The 20,000-nt window shown below is 46.5% G+C and overlaps 1 protein-coding gene across 1 annotated transcript in view; it reads right to left on the bottom strand.

Annotated features, from left to right (window-relative positions):
- dnah5 (dynein, axonemal, heavy chain 5) overlaps positions 1 to 20,000 on the bottom strand; it is a 120,713-nt gene that overhangs the window by 44,601 nt on the left and 56,112 nt on the right. Inside the window, exons 48-57 of the mRNA XM_076279408.1 lie at positions 17,925 to 18,059; positions 17,078 to 17,200; positions 15,973 to 16,186; positions 14,391 to 14,614; positions 13,526 to 13,724; positions 11,585 to 11,757; positions 10,235 to 10,365; positions 8,482 to 8,635; positions 3,954 to 4,221; positions 2,599 to 2,830 (exon numbers count right to left, since the gene is read on the bottom strand). Coding sequence (XP_076135523.1) covers positions 2,599 to 2,830; positions 3,954 to 4,221; positions 8,482 to 8,635; positions 10,235 to 10,365; positions 11,585 to 11,757; positions 13,526 to 13,724; positions 14,391 to 14,614; positions 15,973 to 16,186; positions 17,078 to 17,200; positions 17,925 to 18,059 — 1,853 coding nt within the window. The remainder of the gene's footprint in view (positions 1 to 2,598; positions 2,831 to 3,953; positions 4,222 to 8,481; positions 8,636 to 10,234; positions 10,366 to 11,584; positions 11,758 to 13,525; positions 13,725 to 14,390; positions 14,615 to 15,972; positions 16,187 to 17,077; positions 17,201 to 17,924; positions 18,060 to 20,000) is intronic.

Genomic DNA, 20,000 nt, shown 5'->3' on the forward strand with positions numbered 1-20,000 from the left:
GTAACGGCTCAGGAACTGCAACATAACATTTAGAAACCTCTGAGATAGGCAAGAGATGAACCAGATTAGGATGACCATTAATTAACACTGAAATACTGTCCACCACTGGAGCGCACACACACACACACACACAAACACGCGTGTGTGCACACGCACACACACACACGCACACACACAAACACACACACACACACTTTGGAGCTCACCAGGTCAGACCCAACGCCATCTCCTGGCTGCAAAAGCACAAGAGCATGATAGCCAATAGAGCAACAGTCCGACAGTCTGTTTACAAGCAGAGCGGTGCTTTAGGAGAACGCCGCCCAGACCAGAACCAGAGCGGTGCTTTAGGAGAACGCGGCCCAGACCAGAACCAGAGCGGTGCTTTAGGAGAACGCCGCCCAGACCAGAACCAGAGCGGTGCTTTAGGAGAACGCCGCCCAGACCAGAACCAGAGCGGTGCTTTAGGAGAACGCCGCCCAGACCAGAACCAGAGCGGTGCTTTAGGAGAACGCCGCCCAGACCAGAACCAGATCGGTGCTTTAGGAGAACGCGGCCCAGACCAGAACCAGAGCGGTGCTTTAGGAGAACGCGGCCCAGACCAGAACCAGAGCGGTGCTTTAGGAGAACGCGGCCCAGACCAGAACCAGATCGGTGCTTTAGGAGAACGCGGCCCAGACCAGAACCAGAGCGGTGCTTTAGGAGAACGCCGCCCAGACCAGAACCAGAGCGGTGCTTTAGGAGAACGCCGCCCAGACCAGAACCAGAGCGGTGCTTTAGGAGAACGCCGCCCAGACCAGAACCAGAGCGGTGCTTTAGGAGAACGCCGCCCAGACCAGAACCAGAGCGGTGCTTTAGGAGAACGCGGCCCAGACCAGAGTGTGTATTTCTCTGGGACATCATACATCAGTGACAGGTACACCCACACGGATGGTCCATCATGATGGCAGGAGCAGCTGTAGCACACACTAATTGCCCCCTCTGGAGACATGATGTCAGTGAGGACCACACAGGTCATCGAGGGGTGGACAGTGGTGATGGTGCTGTGGAATTAAATGACTGAGCACACCACGGTGACTGTGATGCAAAAATATCAATCATCTCTCGCACATATCTGATAACAAGACACATGCACGGCTGCTCTTTGGAACGCACACTGTGATTCCAAGATGAAAGCTCCCGAAAGAAGTCTCACAGTCCGTTAGTTTTAGATAGTTTTAGAAGACTAGAGCGCCGATCTCCAGTCTGGTGTGGCCAGCTCTTTAGAATGTTGGAGTGGCGTTGGATGGTCCAGTGAGCAAGCAGCTTTTGACCTTCTAGATCTAGCACGGTTCTAGATAGTTTTCAGAGCAGCATGGTGCTAAATAATTGTGGAGGGCATCACGGCCTCTCTGCTGTCGAATAATCTGGGATCACGTGTATCATGCACCATTTCTTTGCAACAACAGCTGCCATTCTCACACAGCAGTTTTCTCTGCAGGAACACCCCCCATTCACACAGAACCGTTCTCTCTGCAGTAACACCCCCCATTCACACAGAAAAAACAACTAAAACAACTAAAGAAATACAATCAAATCAAACAATGTTTTAATACCAATATTTCCCACTATTTCTAGGGCTAGCATCAAAAGGATTTGTTTTCAGGGGACAAGAAGTTCATCTTTTTTAGATTCGGGAAGAACGAATGTAGGTATAGTGGGTGCACATGGACTGGAGATGTTTGCTGAATAAGTTGACAAGATCCGACCGGATGTGTGGTTGCACTGCAACATTAAGCTGGTCTTGCGCAGGCTTTTCAACTTCCAGTGAGCCACGAGTTCATATTCATCTTGACAGTAATATTCTTTTTTAGAATCGACAACACGTAAGAAGTAAGCGCCACACAGACACAAGGCCTGAGGCGAGAGGTGGACGTGCTATTAGAAACCCCATGTGTAGCCCCCGTGTGGCAGCTAAACTACCACTAACTTTCTAAACACACATACGATAGCAGTGACATGCTCTGTGGCATGCAATTAGCCTCTCACACTTGCCTACAACTTCCCTAAAAATGTAATCTAACATCAATAAATGTTAAACACATCAGAACAAAGCAACTACGCTAGAATAACCCCTGTTGCCCCACATGCAGTGGGAGAATACAATTCTCTTGTGATACACTGTTGGGATTTGTATACTATAGAGTAGCACATTGCCCAATGGCACCATGGAATTTGTGTACTATAGAGTAGCACATTGCCCAATGGCACCATGGGATTTGTGTACTATAGAGTAGCACATTGCCCAATGGCACCATGGGATTTGTGTACTATAGAGTAGCACATTGCCCAATGGCACCATGGGATTTGTGTACTATAGAGTAGCACATTGCCCAATGGCACCATGGGATTTGTGTACTATAGAGTAGCACATTGCCCAATGGCACCATGGGATTTGTGTACTATAGCGTAGCACATTGCCCAATGGCACCGTGGGATTTGTGTACTATAGCGTAGCACATTGCCCAATGGCACCGTGGGATTTGTGTACTATAGCGTAGCACATTGCCCAATGGCACCGTGGCTGGAGGTTGGGAGCGGCAGCGAGGCTGTGGACTGTACCTGTTGGCGAGCGTGTGCACCTCGGAGCGCTTCTCCTGGTAGATGCCCTTGTAGCCCTGGATGAAGGACAGGTAGGACTTGGGGGTGACGTGGGTGGAGCGGCGGTAGCGCTGGAAGTACTCTACGCAGCGTCCGGCCACACCGTCCTGGAAGGAGCCCATACACTGCACCACCTCTGCCTTCACCTGGCCCGAGCAGTCCACCTCGTAGCTGGACAGGAAGTGCTCCGACACTGGTGGGGAGGAAGGGCGCGAGACGAGGGTCAAGGTCATGCTAGGATGCACGTGATGGGCAATATTTGATGAGAAATATAATGCACATATGACACATTATATGCACATACTGTACATGATCACACATATAAATAGACACATAAACACACGGATACACTCAAAGCGCTGTCACGGGCAGATTAACAGACTCAGATGAACACACACACATGCACACACACACACACACACACACACACACACACACACACACACCCACATACAGTACACACACACACACGGAGGCACACAGGGACCCACAGACAAACACAAACACAGACACACACTTCTGCTCAGTTCAGACGCATGAAAAAGCTCATAAATGACGGAGCTTGATTTGGACTCCTGATTGCTATTGTGACTGATTGCTTTCCTAAGTGAAAAGTAATTGTCTCTTCAAACCATGAATAGTGTATGAGGGCCGACTGAAAGAAAAGAGCATTTTATTTAACACACATCGTGGCCAGAACACCAGCTGAGGCCTTGCCTTCTCTTCTCTCTCTGTTGGGTTTCTAGCCAGTAATGTGCCCAAGTCTACTGGAACTGATTTACTCACGCATCATAAAACAAACACTGAAATGAAAACAAACTGCTTGGCAAGTATGGATGTCTATTCAGTTTGATAACATGCCATAAGTGATGTGAGAGAGAGAAAGAGAGAGAGAGAGAAAGAGAGAGAGAGAGAGAGAGAGAGAGAGAGAGAAAGACAGATCACCCACCACAGTGTGAACATCACTGCATGTTAGTAAGGAGTGAATGGGGAGACGGAAGGCAAGGATAGTCCTCTAAATCCTTCTACTTAACTTTAGCTTTTCCTGTTTAAATCACTTCCCCTAACTCAAACATAATGTTGGTTTAGACAGTTTAAACTTTAAGTGCATCATCTTAGCTTTCCCACACCAACATAAAGGAAGAATTTGTCTTGCTGGGAGACATTATGAAATTGAACAAATCTCTCTACTAGAGCAATGTACTGACTAGTACTCATGATTCACAGACCGATCAACACCCTGATTGGGCAGAGAGATCTTTGACCTGATCGTAGCACCAATGAAACCCCTGCTCTGAGCTCAAAGTCCCGCCTACCTGCCACAAGGGCGTCTTTAGGCCAGCGGCTGAACCAGTCCATGGTGCAGCCGGAGATGAGTGCGGGGAACTTGAGCGCCCGGCCGCGGAACCTCTCCCCCACCGGCGAGAAGCACAGCACCACGTGCAGGTTCTGCCGCACCCGGCCCATGAAGTACTCGTGCAGGTTCTCGTTGGTGGGTGGCCGCCGGGGAAACTCCCGCTTCATGACAGGAATGAGGTCGCTGAGGATTTCGTCGATCTCATCCCGAGCAAACAGATTCGACACCTGAATGGGTAATGGGTACACAAGGAGCTTATTACCACCAGCAACCACCAGCAAGAAACAACACTGGGAACAGTGTTAGGAAAGGTTCTATTTCCATGTAGGTGAAGTGTTAACAACTTCATCAGGCAGTATTAATTAGAGTGGCTGAGCAGACCTATACACTATGCAGTGTTCCTGTTGACATTTACACATTAACATATAGAATCTACAACTAATTACTTTAATCATTTGGACATTCCTGACACTGAGTGAATTAACAATGGAATATATGCATAGCATTACAAAAACAAAGAGTACAAATGAAACATTAATTCAGCTCAGGCTCATATGCAAACAATATTTCATCTTATTAGTTTGCACAATGACATTTCATCATTTGCTCTGCAAGCATGGGGCCCGTCATCGCCTGAGGGACCGAGGTGGACTGAGAGTGTGACATTCCTCAGGGTCTGTAGGTGTTAACAAGCCCTGCTGGACCGGGGTCGAAAAAAGTGAAGGTCCCTCTGGGCAGAAACATGATGTGTCAGGAGGTGTGATAGCTCACATGTGCTCATGCTACTGCAAGGCTTGTTACTAATCACAACATGTCACCACTCTCACCTCTTAATGGTGGGAGATCTTAACATTTCTCTGGCAAACAGACTCTGCATAGACTCTTCTGTGAAGACAGTTAAAGGTTTTAAGACTTCTTATATAGTGTGGCTTATCATATGAAGACTAGCTACCGAAACTATTCATATACTGTACTATTTATATTTATGTCTAATTTGTTTATTATTATTCAAACTATTTGAACGCCTTGATTTGTTATCCACTGCACATTTTCTACAATTTGCACTTCTGATGAGATGTTCTACTGCTTTTCACTGTTATGGTATTTTACTTCTACGGTGACAGTAAAATCTAATCTAATGAATCAGAGAGGACTCACTGCCTCTGCCTGGAGAAAGACTACTGTGTGTGCATCCAGAGAAAAAGACATCCACATATCTCTTTATCACCCACAAACACTGGGAATATTGCCATGTCAGATCTCTGTATTACTATGACTAGTGCGGTCAAGCCTAGCCGTGTGTGTGTGTGTGTGTGTGTGTGTGTGTGTGTGTGTGTGTGTGTGCATGAGTGTGTGTGTGTGTGTGCGCATGAGTGTGTGTGTGTGTGTGTGTGTGTGTGTGTGTGTGGGGTGATTAGGGATGTCTCTAATTGTGTTACATCCGAGCTGTTTAAAGTATCACGTAATGTGATGGCCCCTGAGCGCTCAGATACTGACAGGAGTATGCTGTAATGGAAGGGGACACTTGAGTCTGTGATGTCTAGGCTGGCCGCCAGGCTGAGGCTGAGTGGACCTGGCCACCAACACCCCGCTGGACATCTCCAGGCTCCTCTCTCCTCAAATCACTTCTGACAGCTCGCTCTCATTTCTGCCCCAGACGCAGAGGCCAGTGGCAGGCTCTCTTTTTATTCTTCCTCCTTTTCCACCACCTCTCTTCTCTCCTCTTCTCCTCCTCCACCTCTCTTCTCCTCCTCTCCTCCTCCTCCTCCACCTCTCTTCTCTCCTCTTCTCCTACTCCACCTCTCTTCTCCTCCTCTTCTCCTCCACCACCATTCTTCTCCTCCTCTCCTCCTCTTCCACCACCTCTCTTCTCCTCCTCTTCTCCACCTCTCTTCTCCTCCTCTCCTCCTCTTCCACCACCTCTCTTCTCTCCTCTTCTCCTACTCCACCTCTCTTCTCCTCCTCTCCTCCTCCACCTCCACCTCTCTTCTCCTCCTCTTCTCCACCTCTCTTCTCCTCCTCTCCTCCTCTTCTCCACCTCTCTTCTCCTCCTCTCCTCCTCTTCTCCACCTCTCTTCTCTCCTCTTCTCCTACTCCACCTCTCTTCTCCTCCTCTCCTCCTCCACCTCCACCTCTCTTCTCCTCCTCTTCTCCACCTCTCTTCTCCTCCTCTCCTCCTCTTCTCCACCTCTCTTCTCTCCTCTTCTCCTCCTCCACCTCCACCATTCTTCTCCTCCTCTCCTCCTCTTCCACCACCTCTCTTCTCCTCCTCTTCTCCACCTCTCTTCTCCTCCTCTCCTCCTCTTCCACCACCTCTCTTCTCTCCTCTTCTCCTACTCCACCTCTCATCTCCTCCTCTCCTCCTCCACCTCCACCTCTCTTCTCCTCCTCTTCTCCACCTCTCTTCTCCTCCTCTCCTCCTCTTCTCCACCTCTCTTCTCCTCCTCTCCTCCTCTTCTCCACCTCTCTTCTCTCCTCTTCTCCTACTCCACCTCTCTTCTCCTCCTCTCCTCCTCCACCTCCACCTCTCTTCTCCTCCTCTTCTCCACCTCTCTTCTCCTCCTCTCCTCCTCTTCTCCACCTCTCTTCTCTCCTCTTCTCCTCCTCCACCTCCACCTCTCTTCTCCTCCTCTCCTCCTCCACCTCCACCTCTCTTCTCCTCCTCTTCTCCACCTCTCTTCTCCTCCTCTCCTCCTCTTCTCCACCTCCACCTCCACCTCTCTTCTCCTCCTCTCCTCCTCCACCTCCACCTCTCTTCTCCTCCTCTCCTCCACCACTTCTCTTCTGAGAAGTGAGAGTGAGCAACTGGCAGGAGCCCCCTCCCCCCCCCTCCCTCACTCCCGGTCCCAATTGGGCTTTTATCCGGCGTTGGACAGAGACGGCTCAGTCTTACGGACACGTTAGCCCTGAGGCTGCAGGACTCGTCCCTTCATCTGAGCACATTGTAAACCGATACCACTCCTCTCGTAGAGCTCCTCTCATCTTGCCCCGACTGCCCCGACACCTTATCTGCTTATTTAGTCACACCTGCTTCCTACCTACGCACTGCATTTCAATGTAGCTCCTTAGAGACAGCAGGCCTCTCCTGCAGAGGTGTGTGTGAGAGTGTGTGTGTGTGTGTGTGTGTGTATGTGTGTGTGTGTGTGTGTGTGTGTGTGTGTGTGTGTGTGTGTGTGTGTGTGTGTGTGTGTGTGTGTGTGTGTGTGTGTGTGTGTGTGTGTGTGTGTGTGTTTGTGTGTGTGTGTGGGGGGGGGGATGTCAGGAGAGAACTGACAGAGAGATGGATAAGAGTCTCTTGTGGACCCATCTGCCCCCTCCCCACCAACCTGCTCCCCGAACCCCCCCTGCACACTCAGTTCTGCTGTCTGAGCTCTGACAGAGGGGCTCTGGAGATATAGATCCCCCTCTGTGGCTTCCCATCTGCCTCTGTGACATCCTGACACGCCTTCTCTAAACTTGGTAGCTACCATAAAGCACAGAACACTGTTTGTTCTAGTCAGAAGACATTTTTACAGATGGCCTCTGTGGAAGTTGTGTGCAAACTAGAGCCCTACTGGTTTGATTGATTGAGCAGGACTTGGGGATTGTAAACATCAAACACTTGTAGATAACTATGATTTTCTCCAACATTGAGCATAGTGATTAAAGTGTTCTGATTAAGATATGACATGATGTTTAAATAATTATCTAGTAGCCTCACCAAAGGCTTCATTAAACTTCCTTTGCCTTCCACTTTCAAGGATCTCAAACTGTGTCTCTTTCTTTCTACTCAGTTCTGGAGTAATCACTCAAATACTCCACCCTTCAGCATTCAATATGCCTACAGGGGACGAACCAAAGGGACGGCAAATTACAAGTTACAAACAGGAGTGGCCTGTGTGCATGTGTGTGTGTGTACGTGTGTGTGAGTGTGAGTGTGAGTGTGTGTGTGTGTGTGTGTGTGTGTGTGTGTGCGTGTGTGTGTGAGTGTGTGTGTGTGTGTGTGTGTGTGTGTGTGAGTGTGTGTGTGCGAGTGAATGTGTGAGTGTGTGTGAGATGACTGTTTTAGGGATGGCAGTGTTGAACATGCAGTAATAGGTGTGCCTGTGTCTCTGGTATGTGTGTGTGTGTGTGTGTGTGTGTGTGTGTGTGTGTGTGAGTGTGTGTGAGATGACTGTTTTAGGGATGGCAGTGTTGAACATGCAGTAATAGGTGTGCCTGTGTCTCTGGTATGTGTGTGTGTGTGTGTGTGTGTGTGTGTGTGTGTGTGTGTGTGCGTGTGTTTGTGTGTGTGATTGTATATGTGTGAGTGTGTGTGAGATGACTGTTTTAGGGATAGCAGTATGGAGCATGCAGTAATAGGCTGACCTCTCCGGTGTGTGTGAGTGTGTATGTGTATATGTGTGTGTGTGTGTGTGTGTGTGTGTGTGTGTGTGTGTGTGTGTGTGTGTGTGTGTGTGCTTCCTTTTTTAGGGATAACAGTATGGAGCATGCAGTAATAGGCTGACCTCTCCGGATGACAGGACATTATTCATGTACTCCAGGAAGGACTCGTCTTTGATCTCGTTGTCGGTGAAGATGAAGCTGATGCCACGGCCCTGCTGACCAGCCGTGCGGTACAGCCCCTTCAGATCGTCCATCAGGTTAGCCGTGTTGTAGGATCTGTGGACAGACACACACACACACACACACACACACACACACACACACACACACACACACACACATACACACAAACACACACATTAACTCATGTACCAGGCTGACGAGTTAATCAGCTGGTTTAGTGAATGATCAAATCACTGCAGGGCTTTTGACTTTCTAAATCTGGGTTTTCCACCTCTGGTTCACATCCATTCAGTTCAGTTCAGTTCAATTCAGGTCATTATATTAATTCCAAATTCATTTCAATACAATTTGTAATCTTCCATTTGTATGGCGGCTTTAATTAAAGAAATTGTCTTCAAGCCAGACAGATTCAGCTGAACAATTGATTATTGCACCGTACAATTTGCAAGATTAAATTAAAGAAACACTGGTTTCTGGTACAAAATTTCCTCCTAAAACAATAAAAAAGGGGATTGATTATGCAACAGCAAGAACAATGATCACCACAGCACCACAATCACACAATGACGCATGGCACAGCGGCTAAGAATAGTTCTTAGTGATTGCGTCTCTAGATGTTTGTAGGGATTTTTTTTGCTGCATGTGTGTGCGTGTGTGTGTGTGCGTGTGTGTGTGTGTGTGTGTGTGTGTGTGTGTGTGTGTGTGTGAGTGTGAGAGAGAGAGAGAGAGAGAGAGAGAGAGAGAGAGAGAGAGAAAGAGACAGCTTAAAGAGAGACAGCAACAAACAAGAGGTATTGTCCACTGAGAGTTATTGTCCACTGAGAGGGTCCTTCCATTCTGCTGTGTCTGACCCTGGTGTGTGTAAAGAACATGGAACCACTGACGCATCCTCAGTCACGCATTCTTAGACAGACTAAGCCTCGTCCGCTGCTGGGATAGCTGAGAACAGGTCAGAGCCAGATTTGGCCCAGCAGGTCAGCTGAGCACACAGAGTGTGCCGGTCTCTTTAGTCTGAAAGAATCCGCTATCACCCCATTAACGAGACATAATGAGAACATGGACTGGGGGACTCTGATATGAATGGAATAATAGATTACTAGTCATCTCGGTTCCAGGCACAGCTTCTAGAATGTGACACCATGACAGTACTTGGAACATTAGCAATGAATACAAAACTAATGCCTTGTTTTCACTCTTTCTCTCTCTCACACACACACACACTCCTTCTGACTATCTCAGACATTAGCATAGAGAATAGAGAGAGACAGACAGAGGGAGAGAGAAAGAGAAGCAGAGAGAGAGAGAGAGAGAGAGAGAGAGAGAGAGAGAGCAAGAGAGAGAGAGAGAGAGGCAGTTGGAGTACATCTCACTAACTCTGTAAGGGTAATCTAAAAGGTTTAGTTCACTGACCGTGTGAGGGTAATCTAAAAATTTAGTTAACTGACTCTGTGAGGGTAATCTAAAAGGTTTAGTTCACTGACCGTGTGAGGGTAATCTAAAAATGTAGTTCACTGACTCTGTGAGGGTAATCTAAAAGGGTTCACTAACTCTGTGAGGGTAATCTAAAAGGTTTAGTTCACTAACTCTGTGAGGGTAATCTGAAAAGTTTAGTTCACTGACCGTGTGAGGGTAATCTAAAAGGTTTAGTTCACTGACCGTGTGAGGGTAATCTGAAAAGTTTAGTTCACTGACCGTGTGAGGGTAATCTGAAAGGTTTTGTATCCGGCGATAAAGGAGGCCAGTCGGGTAAGACTCTGTTTCCCTGACCCCCCTACACCAACCAGAAGAGCATTGCCTCGTGGGGTACGGATGATCCGTGACACCTGTGAAGACACACACACACACACACACACACACACACACACACACACACACACACACACACACACACACGCACACACACACACACACACACACACACACACACACATTCACAAGCCAGATTACTGACATAATGAGGACAGGGAGGTCAAATTCCCATGTGACAGCGCCATTTTAAAAACCTTTCTGGTCTGGTATCCCATTATTATCAACGGCTCTGAAACCAACAGAAGGCATGCCTAAGACTAATTAATCAGTCAAGCATAGAAACATAGAAAAGACTACATGATATTCAACACAAGAACAAGACAAGGTCCATCATGAATTATGCGACTCTTTATGATTATACACATCCTCTGAATGATTAGTATAAGTATAGTATATATACTCTTTTGATCCCTTGAGGAAAATTTGGTCTCTGCATTTATCCCAATCCGTGAATTAGTGAAACACACTCAGCACACAGTATACACACAGTAAGGTGAAGCACACACTAATCCCTACTGGTCGGGGTTCGAACCAGCAACCCTCCGGTTACAAGTCCGAAGCCAAGGCTGCCCCAAATTATATGTGTATGTGCTACAACATAAACATCATTATCACAAAATGTTAGTCTGTCTGAAGATGATGTCCTCTCTGCATAATTATATCCTGCATAATCATTGTAAGACACACACACACACACACACACACACACACACACACACACTAATATATGGATGTTTCCCTCTGTGCAACGAAGCAGACTCTATTGGTCCACCATGAGTAGAAACATTCTTTAGTTTTCAGACAGGGTTGCTCAGTTACGTAACCATAGACAACCAAATGAGGCCCTGTTCATGCAGTCATCCTTACTGAATTATTAATTGCAGCCAAAAACTTCTGCAGCCCACACACATGAACTTGCATGTCCTTAGTGATAGGATGCTTTTGCAGTAGGGCTACAAAGCATATGGAACTTTATTCTATATTTCAAGATTGTATATGCTGTTGCATTTTTTTCTGGCCAAATCCAATATAAAAAGTGTACATCTGCATGTGTTACTTCTGTATACCCTGTGTATACCCATATGCAAATCATGGCACTTTTCATGTTGTAGCTATCGAAGACTGCGGTTGAATACACTTTAGCAGGGCACAGGGTCCCTCTCCCCTGCTGATGCTGCACTGGAGGGGTGTGTGTGTGTGTGTGTGTGTGTGGGGGGGGGGGGTGGTGTTTACCTTGACAAGGTGGATCATGGCGTCTCTGAAGAACACCATGTCCATGCCTGCCCCGCGGATGGTCTCGTTGTACTGCAGCAGGAACATGTTCAGCCGTTCCATCAGGCTCTCATAGGACGCGATGGGCTCGTACACCTTCGGCATGTCAAAGTCGGCGTCCTCCGGCTCCTCTCCTGCCAAGAGGACAAGGAGACAAGGTACATACCGGTAAGACTTTGTGTGTGTGTGTGTGTGTGTGTGTGTGTGTGTGTGTGTGTGTGAAAGAGTATGGTGTTGAAATACACATTCGGACAGACCTTCACCCAAACCTTCATGTATCTGCACGCACGCACGCACGCACACACTCACACACAAACACACCCACACACACACACTGTTCTAGAGGGACCACTGCAGCACATGCAGAAAATGACATTTTCCCCATGCTTCCGACCAGATTAAAGCCATCAGGTTATTACACGGCCACTTCATCAACTTAACCAGACATGTCAGCTAATGTCTGGCACTGATGAGCTCTGTCAGGCTGGAGTACAAGCTGCACTAATGGCTGATGGGAAATGTAGTAGCATGTTCCAATAGATAGCCCTCCCAAGGGCAGGGTGTGAGAATCCTAATAATGGCGTCATATGGATTTATACAGTAGATGCAATCTCAATTAATATGGAACTACAGATAATGCCTGAATTCATATGGATTTACAGATGCTATCTGAAGTGTATTCATATGGGTTTACAGATGCAATTACTTTCACTGGTAGGCAGGGTCTAATATCAAATCAATTGTATACCAGTCAAGGGAAGCTAGGTTTTTAATTGCTTTGCAGCTGCAGTTGCCTTACAACTTTTCATTCAAGTCTATTGAGGCTTATAGGTTATCTAGGCTTCTTGACTGTCTTAATGCCATCAGGGACTGGATGGCAAATCATGTCTTATAGCTCAATCCAAATCAAGCATGTTTTAATTATTGTTCCAGATGGCCTTGTTCCCATGATAACGCAAAGTATTGGGCCTCCCTGCCTTGCTGCCCACTCCAATTACTACAGGCTCATATTCAAGCAGTCCTTGTTAATGGATACCTTTGTTGAATAACTGACCAGATCCAGCCTCTTCCACCAAAGAAATATCAGCAAACTGACACCTGTCCTTTCAAATAGCGAACAATAGATGTTGATGAATGGCTTCATTTTTATCTTGCATTGACTGCGCTCTTCACATTTTGCAAGTCTCACTCAACCCCAGGTCACATACAGTCAAGTCAAAATGCTGCTGCATGGCCACTTACTAGGTCCAACAGATGGCCTCCCATTATCCTTCTACTTAAACCTCTGCACTGGTCCCACCTGTTGCTTATAGGATTCATTTTAGAATCATACTCAGTACTACCTATGAGTATTGCTTGGTCAGGCCTCCGCATTTGTGGCTGATCGTCTTCATTCTCAGTTCTTTCAGATTGAATAATCTAAATTTACAGTCAGTTTCACACAGCCGTTATGGAATGCCCTAGCCACATCCGTAAGGTCTGCTGAAGGTTTGCAGTGTGGGCTGCTTAAGATATTCCCATGCGATATGAGTACTTACAAGACATTTATTAACAGTTTTCAATGGTTCATAAACGTATTCATATTAATTCATCTTAATACACATTGAAATGAATGGTACCGTAATTTCCCAACTATTAGCCAAGGTTTATACATTGATTTTGCAAAATTTCTTCAGCTGTGAGGTTAAAACACCGGGGAATTAATATGGTATTAATATGGTTTTGTTTTTTTAACTTGCATACAACACTGTCCTGCGGTTTATACACAATGCGGCTAATACACAGGAAATGACTAATAAATGGCTTTGTGGTTAATGTTAATAGCTACAGGAGAGGCTACCAAGCTCAACCTGTACTGGAATACTCTTGACCTCTGCATGACCTTTTTACCTCTGAGTGTACCTGTGGCTTCAGGAGCGTCTCGCAGGAAGTCCACAAAGTAGGCGTCCACTCCGCAATCCACATACGCCCGCTCGGCCTCCCCGAGCTCCTCCTCCACCAGCCGTGCCAACGTGTCGTCGAACCAGGACACGTCGTCCTGCGACGTGAAGCGGTCAGCAATCACTCGCTTACACTCGTGCTTCCAAAGCCGCAAGAGGATCTGAGACACACACACCCAAAGTACACACACATGTGAACACAAACAATCATGTTCTGGAGCACATTTTGGCTTACTGATGACTCATGAATGCACGCGCACACACACACACACACACACACAAACACATACACACACACACAAACATACGCACAGGAGCTTGGGTCTCCGTCAATCGTTGTGGACATATAGTTGACTCATTGTTGTGGAGAACACACACACTGTCCATAGACACATGTACACACGCACGCACGCATGCACACACAGAGAGGAGGGTGAGGAGGGCTGTCCATGGTCCATTTACTCAGAGATTAGACTGACCAGCCATAAGAACCTGCACTTCTCTCTGATCCTTCACACACACACAGACATAAAACACTGGTGTGTTGATGATCTAGCTCAGTGGAGTTGAGCATGCCCTGGCTGGTGCTGGGCACGTCCCGGAGGTTGAAGATGTAGTGGTTGGCCAACGTGGGGAGCAGAAATACTATACCAGACACACACACACAAACACACACACACACATACACACACACACACACACACACACACACACACACACAACACACACACACACACACACACAACACACACACACATTCTGAACAGTAACAACCATACACCCAATCACACCTATTGTACAACCCCCCAACACACAAACACACATACCTCCGGTGTGTTGATGACCTCGTCGGTGGAGTTGAGCATGCCCTGCCAGATGCGAGACAGGTCCCTGAGGTTGAAGATGTAGTGGAAGTTGGCCGGCGTGGGCAGCATCTTCAGCTTGGTCTGCTGCCAGAGGTGCCGCGTCAGGGGCACCAGGTGCGCCACCATCTCACGCACCGCGCCACCGAAGCCACGGGCAGCGCAGTAGTGACCAAAGCCAATCACACCTGCCCACGAAAGGGGAGAGGGTGAAATGGGCACAAGGAAACGACAGCATGCTAAAACACACGTGCATACATACACAACACACACACACACATTCACTCACATACACCCTCTCAACCACAGAAGACTCAGGCTCAGAGAGAGAGAGAGAGACTAAAAGACACTGGGATAAAATGATATGGTATGATATGATATGACAGATATGCTGAGAGACAGATAGAGGCGTTTTAGGGAGAGATGTCGTGAGCGACAGATAGAGTCGTTTTAGGGAGAGATGTCGAGAGCTACAGATAGAGGCGTTTTAAGGAGAGATGTCGAGAGCGACAGATAGAGAGTTGTTTTAGGGAGAGATGTCGAGAGCTACAGATAGAGAGGTGTTTTAGGGAGAGATGTCGAAAGCTACAGATAGAGGCGTTTTAGGGAGAGATGTCGAGTGTGATAGATAGAGGCGGTTTAGATGCCGAGAGCAGAGGCAGAATTGGCAAGAAAAGCACACAGAGACTCACCCAAACCTGGGGAAAGATTAAAGAGCTCTTTAACAATAAAAGACTCAAATCCAGACTAATGACTTGGACTGCGGTCATGAATAAGCCCACAGCATGTCAGACGGTTCCCATCTACACAAGATAACACCTTCTCTGCAGCTAAAGCCTCATCAGACACGGACTGCTCTGACACCAAGGTGCAATCTCCTCTAGACATACTTATACAGGGTCTCCACACCTCTCCAAATCAAAAGAAAAAGAGCTTTTCAAGACTTTTCCCACTTTCTCACACAAAAGAGCATTAAGTCAGGGTTTGACGTCTTACAGAAAAAAAATTAGCTGATAATTTAGCCGTCTCTTAAAACCTTAAATTAAAAAAAGACTAAATTGCCATAACAAAAGCGTATGAATTCTATACCTACAGCATGTACACATTTCTAGACCTTGCATGTCGGTTGTAGGCCTTAAGTCATAATTGCCATCAAGTACATAAATATTATTGTACTCATATCTGCAAATACTGCAAAATGCTCTGGTTGGAAACATCAAACTTTAAATACTGAAATATTCTGGTTATATTCTGGTTGGGCTGGTCAGGCTGACCAACTACTTTCAATCTGCTCATGGCACTTGGGTCCTTACTCTCAAACTCAGTCAACAGGACCAGGAGTGGTTCATCTGTCTTCCTACACTTGCATATATGTGCTGCATAAAATGCAAATGTACTTGCATGACTGTCTGTGTGTGTGTGTGTGCGTGCGTGCGTGCGTGCATGTGTGTGTGTGTACGTGAGAGAGAGAGAGAGAAAGAGAGAGAGCCTCCAAGTAGTCAATTAGAAATTGGCCAAAGCCATAGAAGGTGTGCCACTGACTGACCGAAGATCTTGTCGATGGAGGTGTTGGAGGGCAGGGTGCAGTTGAAGATGGAGAACTGCCTCTTCAGGCGCTGTGGGATGTCGTTACGGCCGCCTCCTGGGTGGATCATGGCCGCCAGGAACTGAATGTCCACAATGTTGGTGAACTCGCCCGGCTTCTCCAGGTTATAGAAGCCATTCTGTTCCATTAGCTGACGCACAATCTCATTGGTGACCTGTGATTGTGATGGACACACACACACACACACACACACACACACACACACACACACACATGGACACATACACACGCATGCACGCACACACGCACACACACACACACACACACACACACACACACACACACACACACACAGCTGAGCATAAGCACTAAAAGATCAATGTAGGTCACACATGAGGCAGTCTTGTATATAAATGCTACATTGTAACAGAATCCTATGGGATTCTAGTGCCTGTAGGAGATCCAGCGGGATGTTCTCCACTCTCGACTTCCCACTCTCAAATCTCAAGCCCAATCTCAACCTAGCACTTGGGTTATTGGCAAACGCACACTTAGACGAGAGAGACTCCATTTAAAGCGAAGCTGTCACAAAGCATGGTATTAATAACTAATGTTATCATGGGCATACTTTTAGGGAACGTTCTATCCACGGAGACCACAGCAACAGACTCTTTATAGGACAACAATAGAGGACAACTCAGTGAGCACCGAGATCGTGGCGTGGGAGACTGTGGTGTGTGTGGTACGGTCTCATGTTTCTCTCACAAATCACATCAAAGTCAGCCTAAACACACCACTCCCAAGCCATATGTGTGACCGCCTTTAATAATAGATGAAGTACCGGTCGATTTGACAGGACAGATGAAAGAGTTGGGGATGGAGGAGGGGGGGGGGGTCTGTTGAACATGTTGCTTTTTTATCATTTTCTTTCTGGTATTATTTCAATTTCACATAGATGCATGGAAGCATGTTAGAGCTGTTTCATGTGCTGTTTAGCATTAATGATACAGGGAGGGTCTATCTGAGTCTGTGAGCACTCGTTTCATATACTCTGTTTTTGCATACACTGTATGTGATGTGTGTGTGTGTGTGTTTGTGTACTCACCTGATCCCCCCACTCGTTGATGACAGGCATGTTGATGTCGTCCACAAAGATGGACATCTTCTTCCCTGCAGGCGGCCCGTAAGTGGTGCCCATGCGCTTGTCCACATAGCTCTCCACAGTCCTCTACAAACACATTATGGTCAGGGTGCATAAAAGGGTCATCTACTATCTGTATGTGTGTGTGTGTGTGTGTGTGTGTGTGTGTGTGTGTGTGTGTGTGTGTGCTGTCAGTGAGGGACTGTGTGTGTGTCTCTCTCTCTGTTTGTGTGCTTGCATGTGTGTGCATGAATATGCATATGCATATGCATATGCATATATGTGTGCTTGTGCTTCAAGGAGACTTCAGTGTGTACAGTAGGTGTGCAGCATGTGTGTGTGTGTGTGTGTGTGTGTGTGTGTGTGATCTCTGATTCCTCTATCCCTCTGACTCACAGGATCAAACTACGGCACATGCTGAGCCCACAGCTGTCAACATGTCACCACAGTGTCCTGTTCTGTACAGGAAGACAACCCAGCAACCCAGCAACCCAGCAAGCAAACGTGGGAATGTCAGTTCTCTGTGAAGCTCATGGACTCCTTGTGCAGAAAATAAATGCTTTTTATACACTTAATACCTAGGGATGGACATCACCCCAGAGACACATCTGTGCCAGTGATCTCAGAGAGAGAGAGAGAGAGAGAAAGCATAGAGAGAGAAAGAGAGAGATAGAGAGAAATAGAGGGGAAACTTCCATTTACCTGAAACATAATAGTCACCTGCACAAATAATCTCAGAAGGAGGGGAGACAGGGGAGACACTGCAGAAAGAGAGAGAAAAAGAGAGAGAAAAAGAGAGGGGCATGTTTACCTGAAACATTAGTGGGGTGGTGGCAGAGGAGAAGTTAACGCTCTTAGCCGTGTGTGTTTCGGGGTCGTACTTTGACATGTACGATTTGATGATGACGGTCTTGGCGGTGCCCTGCTCACCAATCAGAAGCACAGCCTGGGGACAGGAAGTGACAGAGCAGCAGCAGGTCAACCCTCATTGGTTAACCCAGCACAGAGTGAGGTCAGAGAGGGGTCTGAGCTACACCAACCAGAGTTTAAAGGAACATGTCAACCTTTTGGGAAATGTGTTTAGTGGCCTAAACGTGTTTAGTGGCCTAAAATGGAAAAAATAAGACTATACCAAAAAAGCCAAAAAAGATAAATATGACAACTTAAAACTGTTTTATGCAATGTTTTATTTTACTAACTTTAACACCTTTCCCATTTTGGATGTCTACAGAAGTTACCAAATATAGGGATTGACTGTTCTTCACCTGTGTCTGTAGTAGCCTAGACTACTTGCCAAAGACATGTGTACTGGACTGGATTCTCACAATTTTTTTTCAAAGATAGACTAAAGCTTTTTAAATATTTTAATAGGCCTACTATATAACGCATTTACAGATGCGTTTTTTCTTCTTCTATGTAGCCAGTCACCGACATTCAAAAAAACAGAATATGCGGTTTGCAAAGTACTGGGAAAGGCTGACAAGCAAGCCTATTCACTTCCCTGTTGGGAAGGCTAGGCCAGCAATACACGCTGGAGAGATGCAAATAGATGAACGCGTATTTCCTCCTGATTGCGAAAACATTTGTTTTCTTTTTCTGTCAGTCCGTGGTTCCTTCATAAATTGCGCAGCAAATTATCAGACGAGTGAAAGAAGCACCGGCATAATTTGACCAGCAGTCTCCACTTCCATGGTTTAAGAAACGGGATTGACATTTTCATTAAAGCAGTTATTTAGTGCATTACGCCTTTGGTTGGCAAGCTTGGAATTGAGGATGCTTCGGTGTTGAAGATGCTTTGGGGTTGAAGATGTTGACTGGAAGTTGTTTCGTATTTTTGCCCCTGAAGTGGGGAAAAAATATGGGTGTGTGTGATTGTGACAATAATAAGCAGAGAATGACATTGACCATTTTCTATATCTCCTGTTGCTAAGTCACTTTTCAAGTCCAGGCCTGTCTGGAGAAATTATATTTTGCCTGCTCAATTAGAGGCACTCAGCGGCAACTCAACCTAAGCAGGGGGTGTAGTGGTAAAATAAGAGGTGGGTACACTATTAGTTCTGTGATCACGGTAAGGTGGACTACGGTAGTGGGTTTTTAAAAAAGGCATTCAGAACATGTTTAATGAAGGTGGAGGGCAGACACAATATTGTCTGGGTGCATCGTAGGCTATAAATGCCCTCTGATGGCTGCAGATAATTGCAGTTTAACTATAAACAGAAATGCTAATCTGAGGTACCTGTCTAGTTTTATTCCATAAATATATTGTTTTCATAGACGTTATTGGCATGTGTGATAAAGAGCTTCCATGTAGTGGCTGTTGACATGAATCAAACATGTTCTGAATGCCTTTTTTAAAAACCCGCTACCGCAGTCCACCTTACCGTGATCACAGAATTACCACTACAGTAGGCCTACACCCCTGCTTAGGTTGAGCTGCCGCTGAGTGCCTCACATTGAGCGGGTGACATCTGATTTCTCCTGAAAGGCCTGCACTTGAAAAGTGACATAGCAACAGGAGATTAAAATAAATAGTCAATGCCATTCTCTGCTTTTTATTGTCACAATCACACACCCCCATATCAACCAATAAGCCAATTATTTTTCACCACTTCAGGGGCAAAAATAATAACACCACAGCTTCCTCAAGCCCAATCTTGCCGACCAAAGGTGTAATGCACTCTAAAATAACTGCTTTAATGAAAAAGTCAGTCCCTTAAGTTCAGGGATGTAGTGGAGATTAAACGCAAATACACTCAGTTTATCCACCTCTTAAATTTGGAGAGACAGGCATATTTTTTCTTACCGTTTTCACACCTTTAGTGATACCTGTGAAAAACATCTTCACTCTGCAACCACTACACTTCCTCCAGTAGCCTTCTACGTCTTG

The sequence above is a fragment of the Alosa pseudoharengus genome, unplaced genomic scaffold (assembly GCF_046254945.1).
Source record: "Alosa pseudoharengus isolate Yale_2024_CS ecotype anadromous, Long Island Sound unplaced genomic scaffold, YU_APseudo_1.1 YU_APseudo_1.1_scf_12, whole genome shotgun sequence".
NCBI lineage: Eukaryota > Metazoa > Chordata > Actinopteri > Clupeiformes > Clupeidae > Alosa > Alosa pseudoharengus.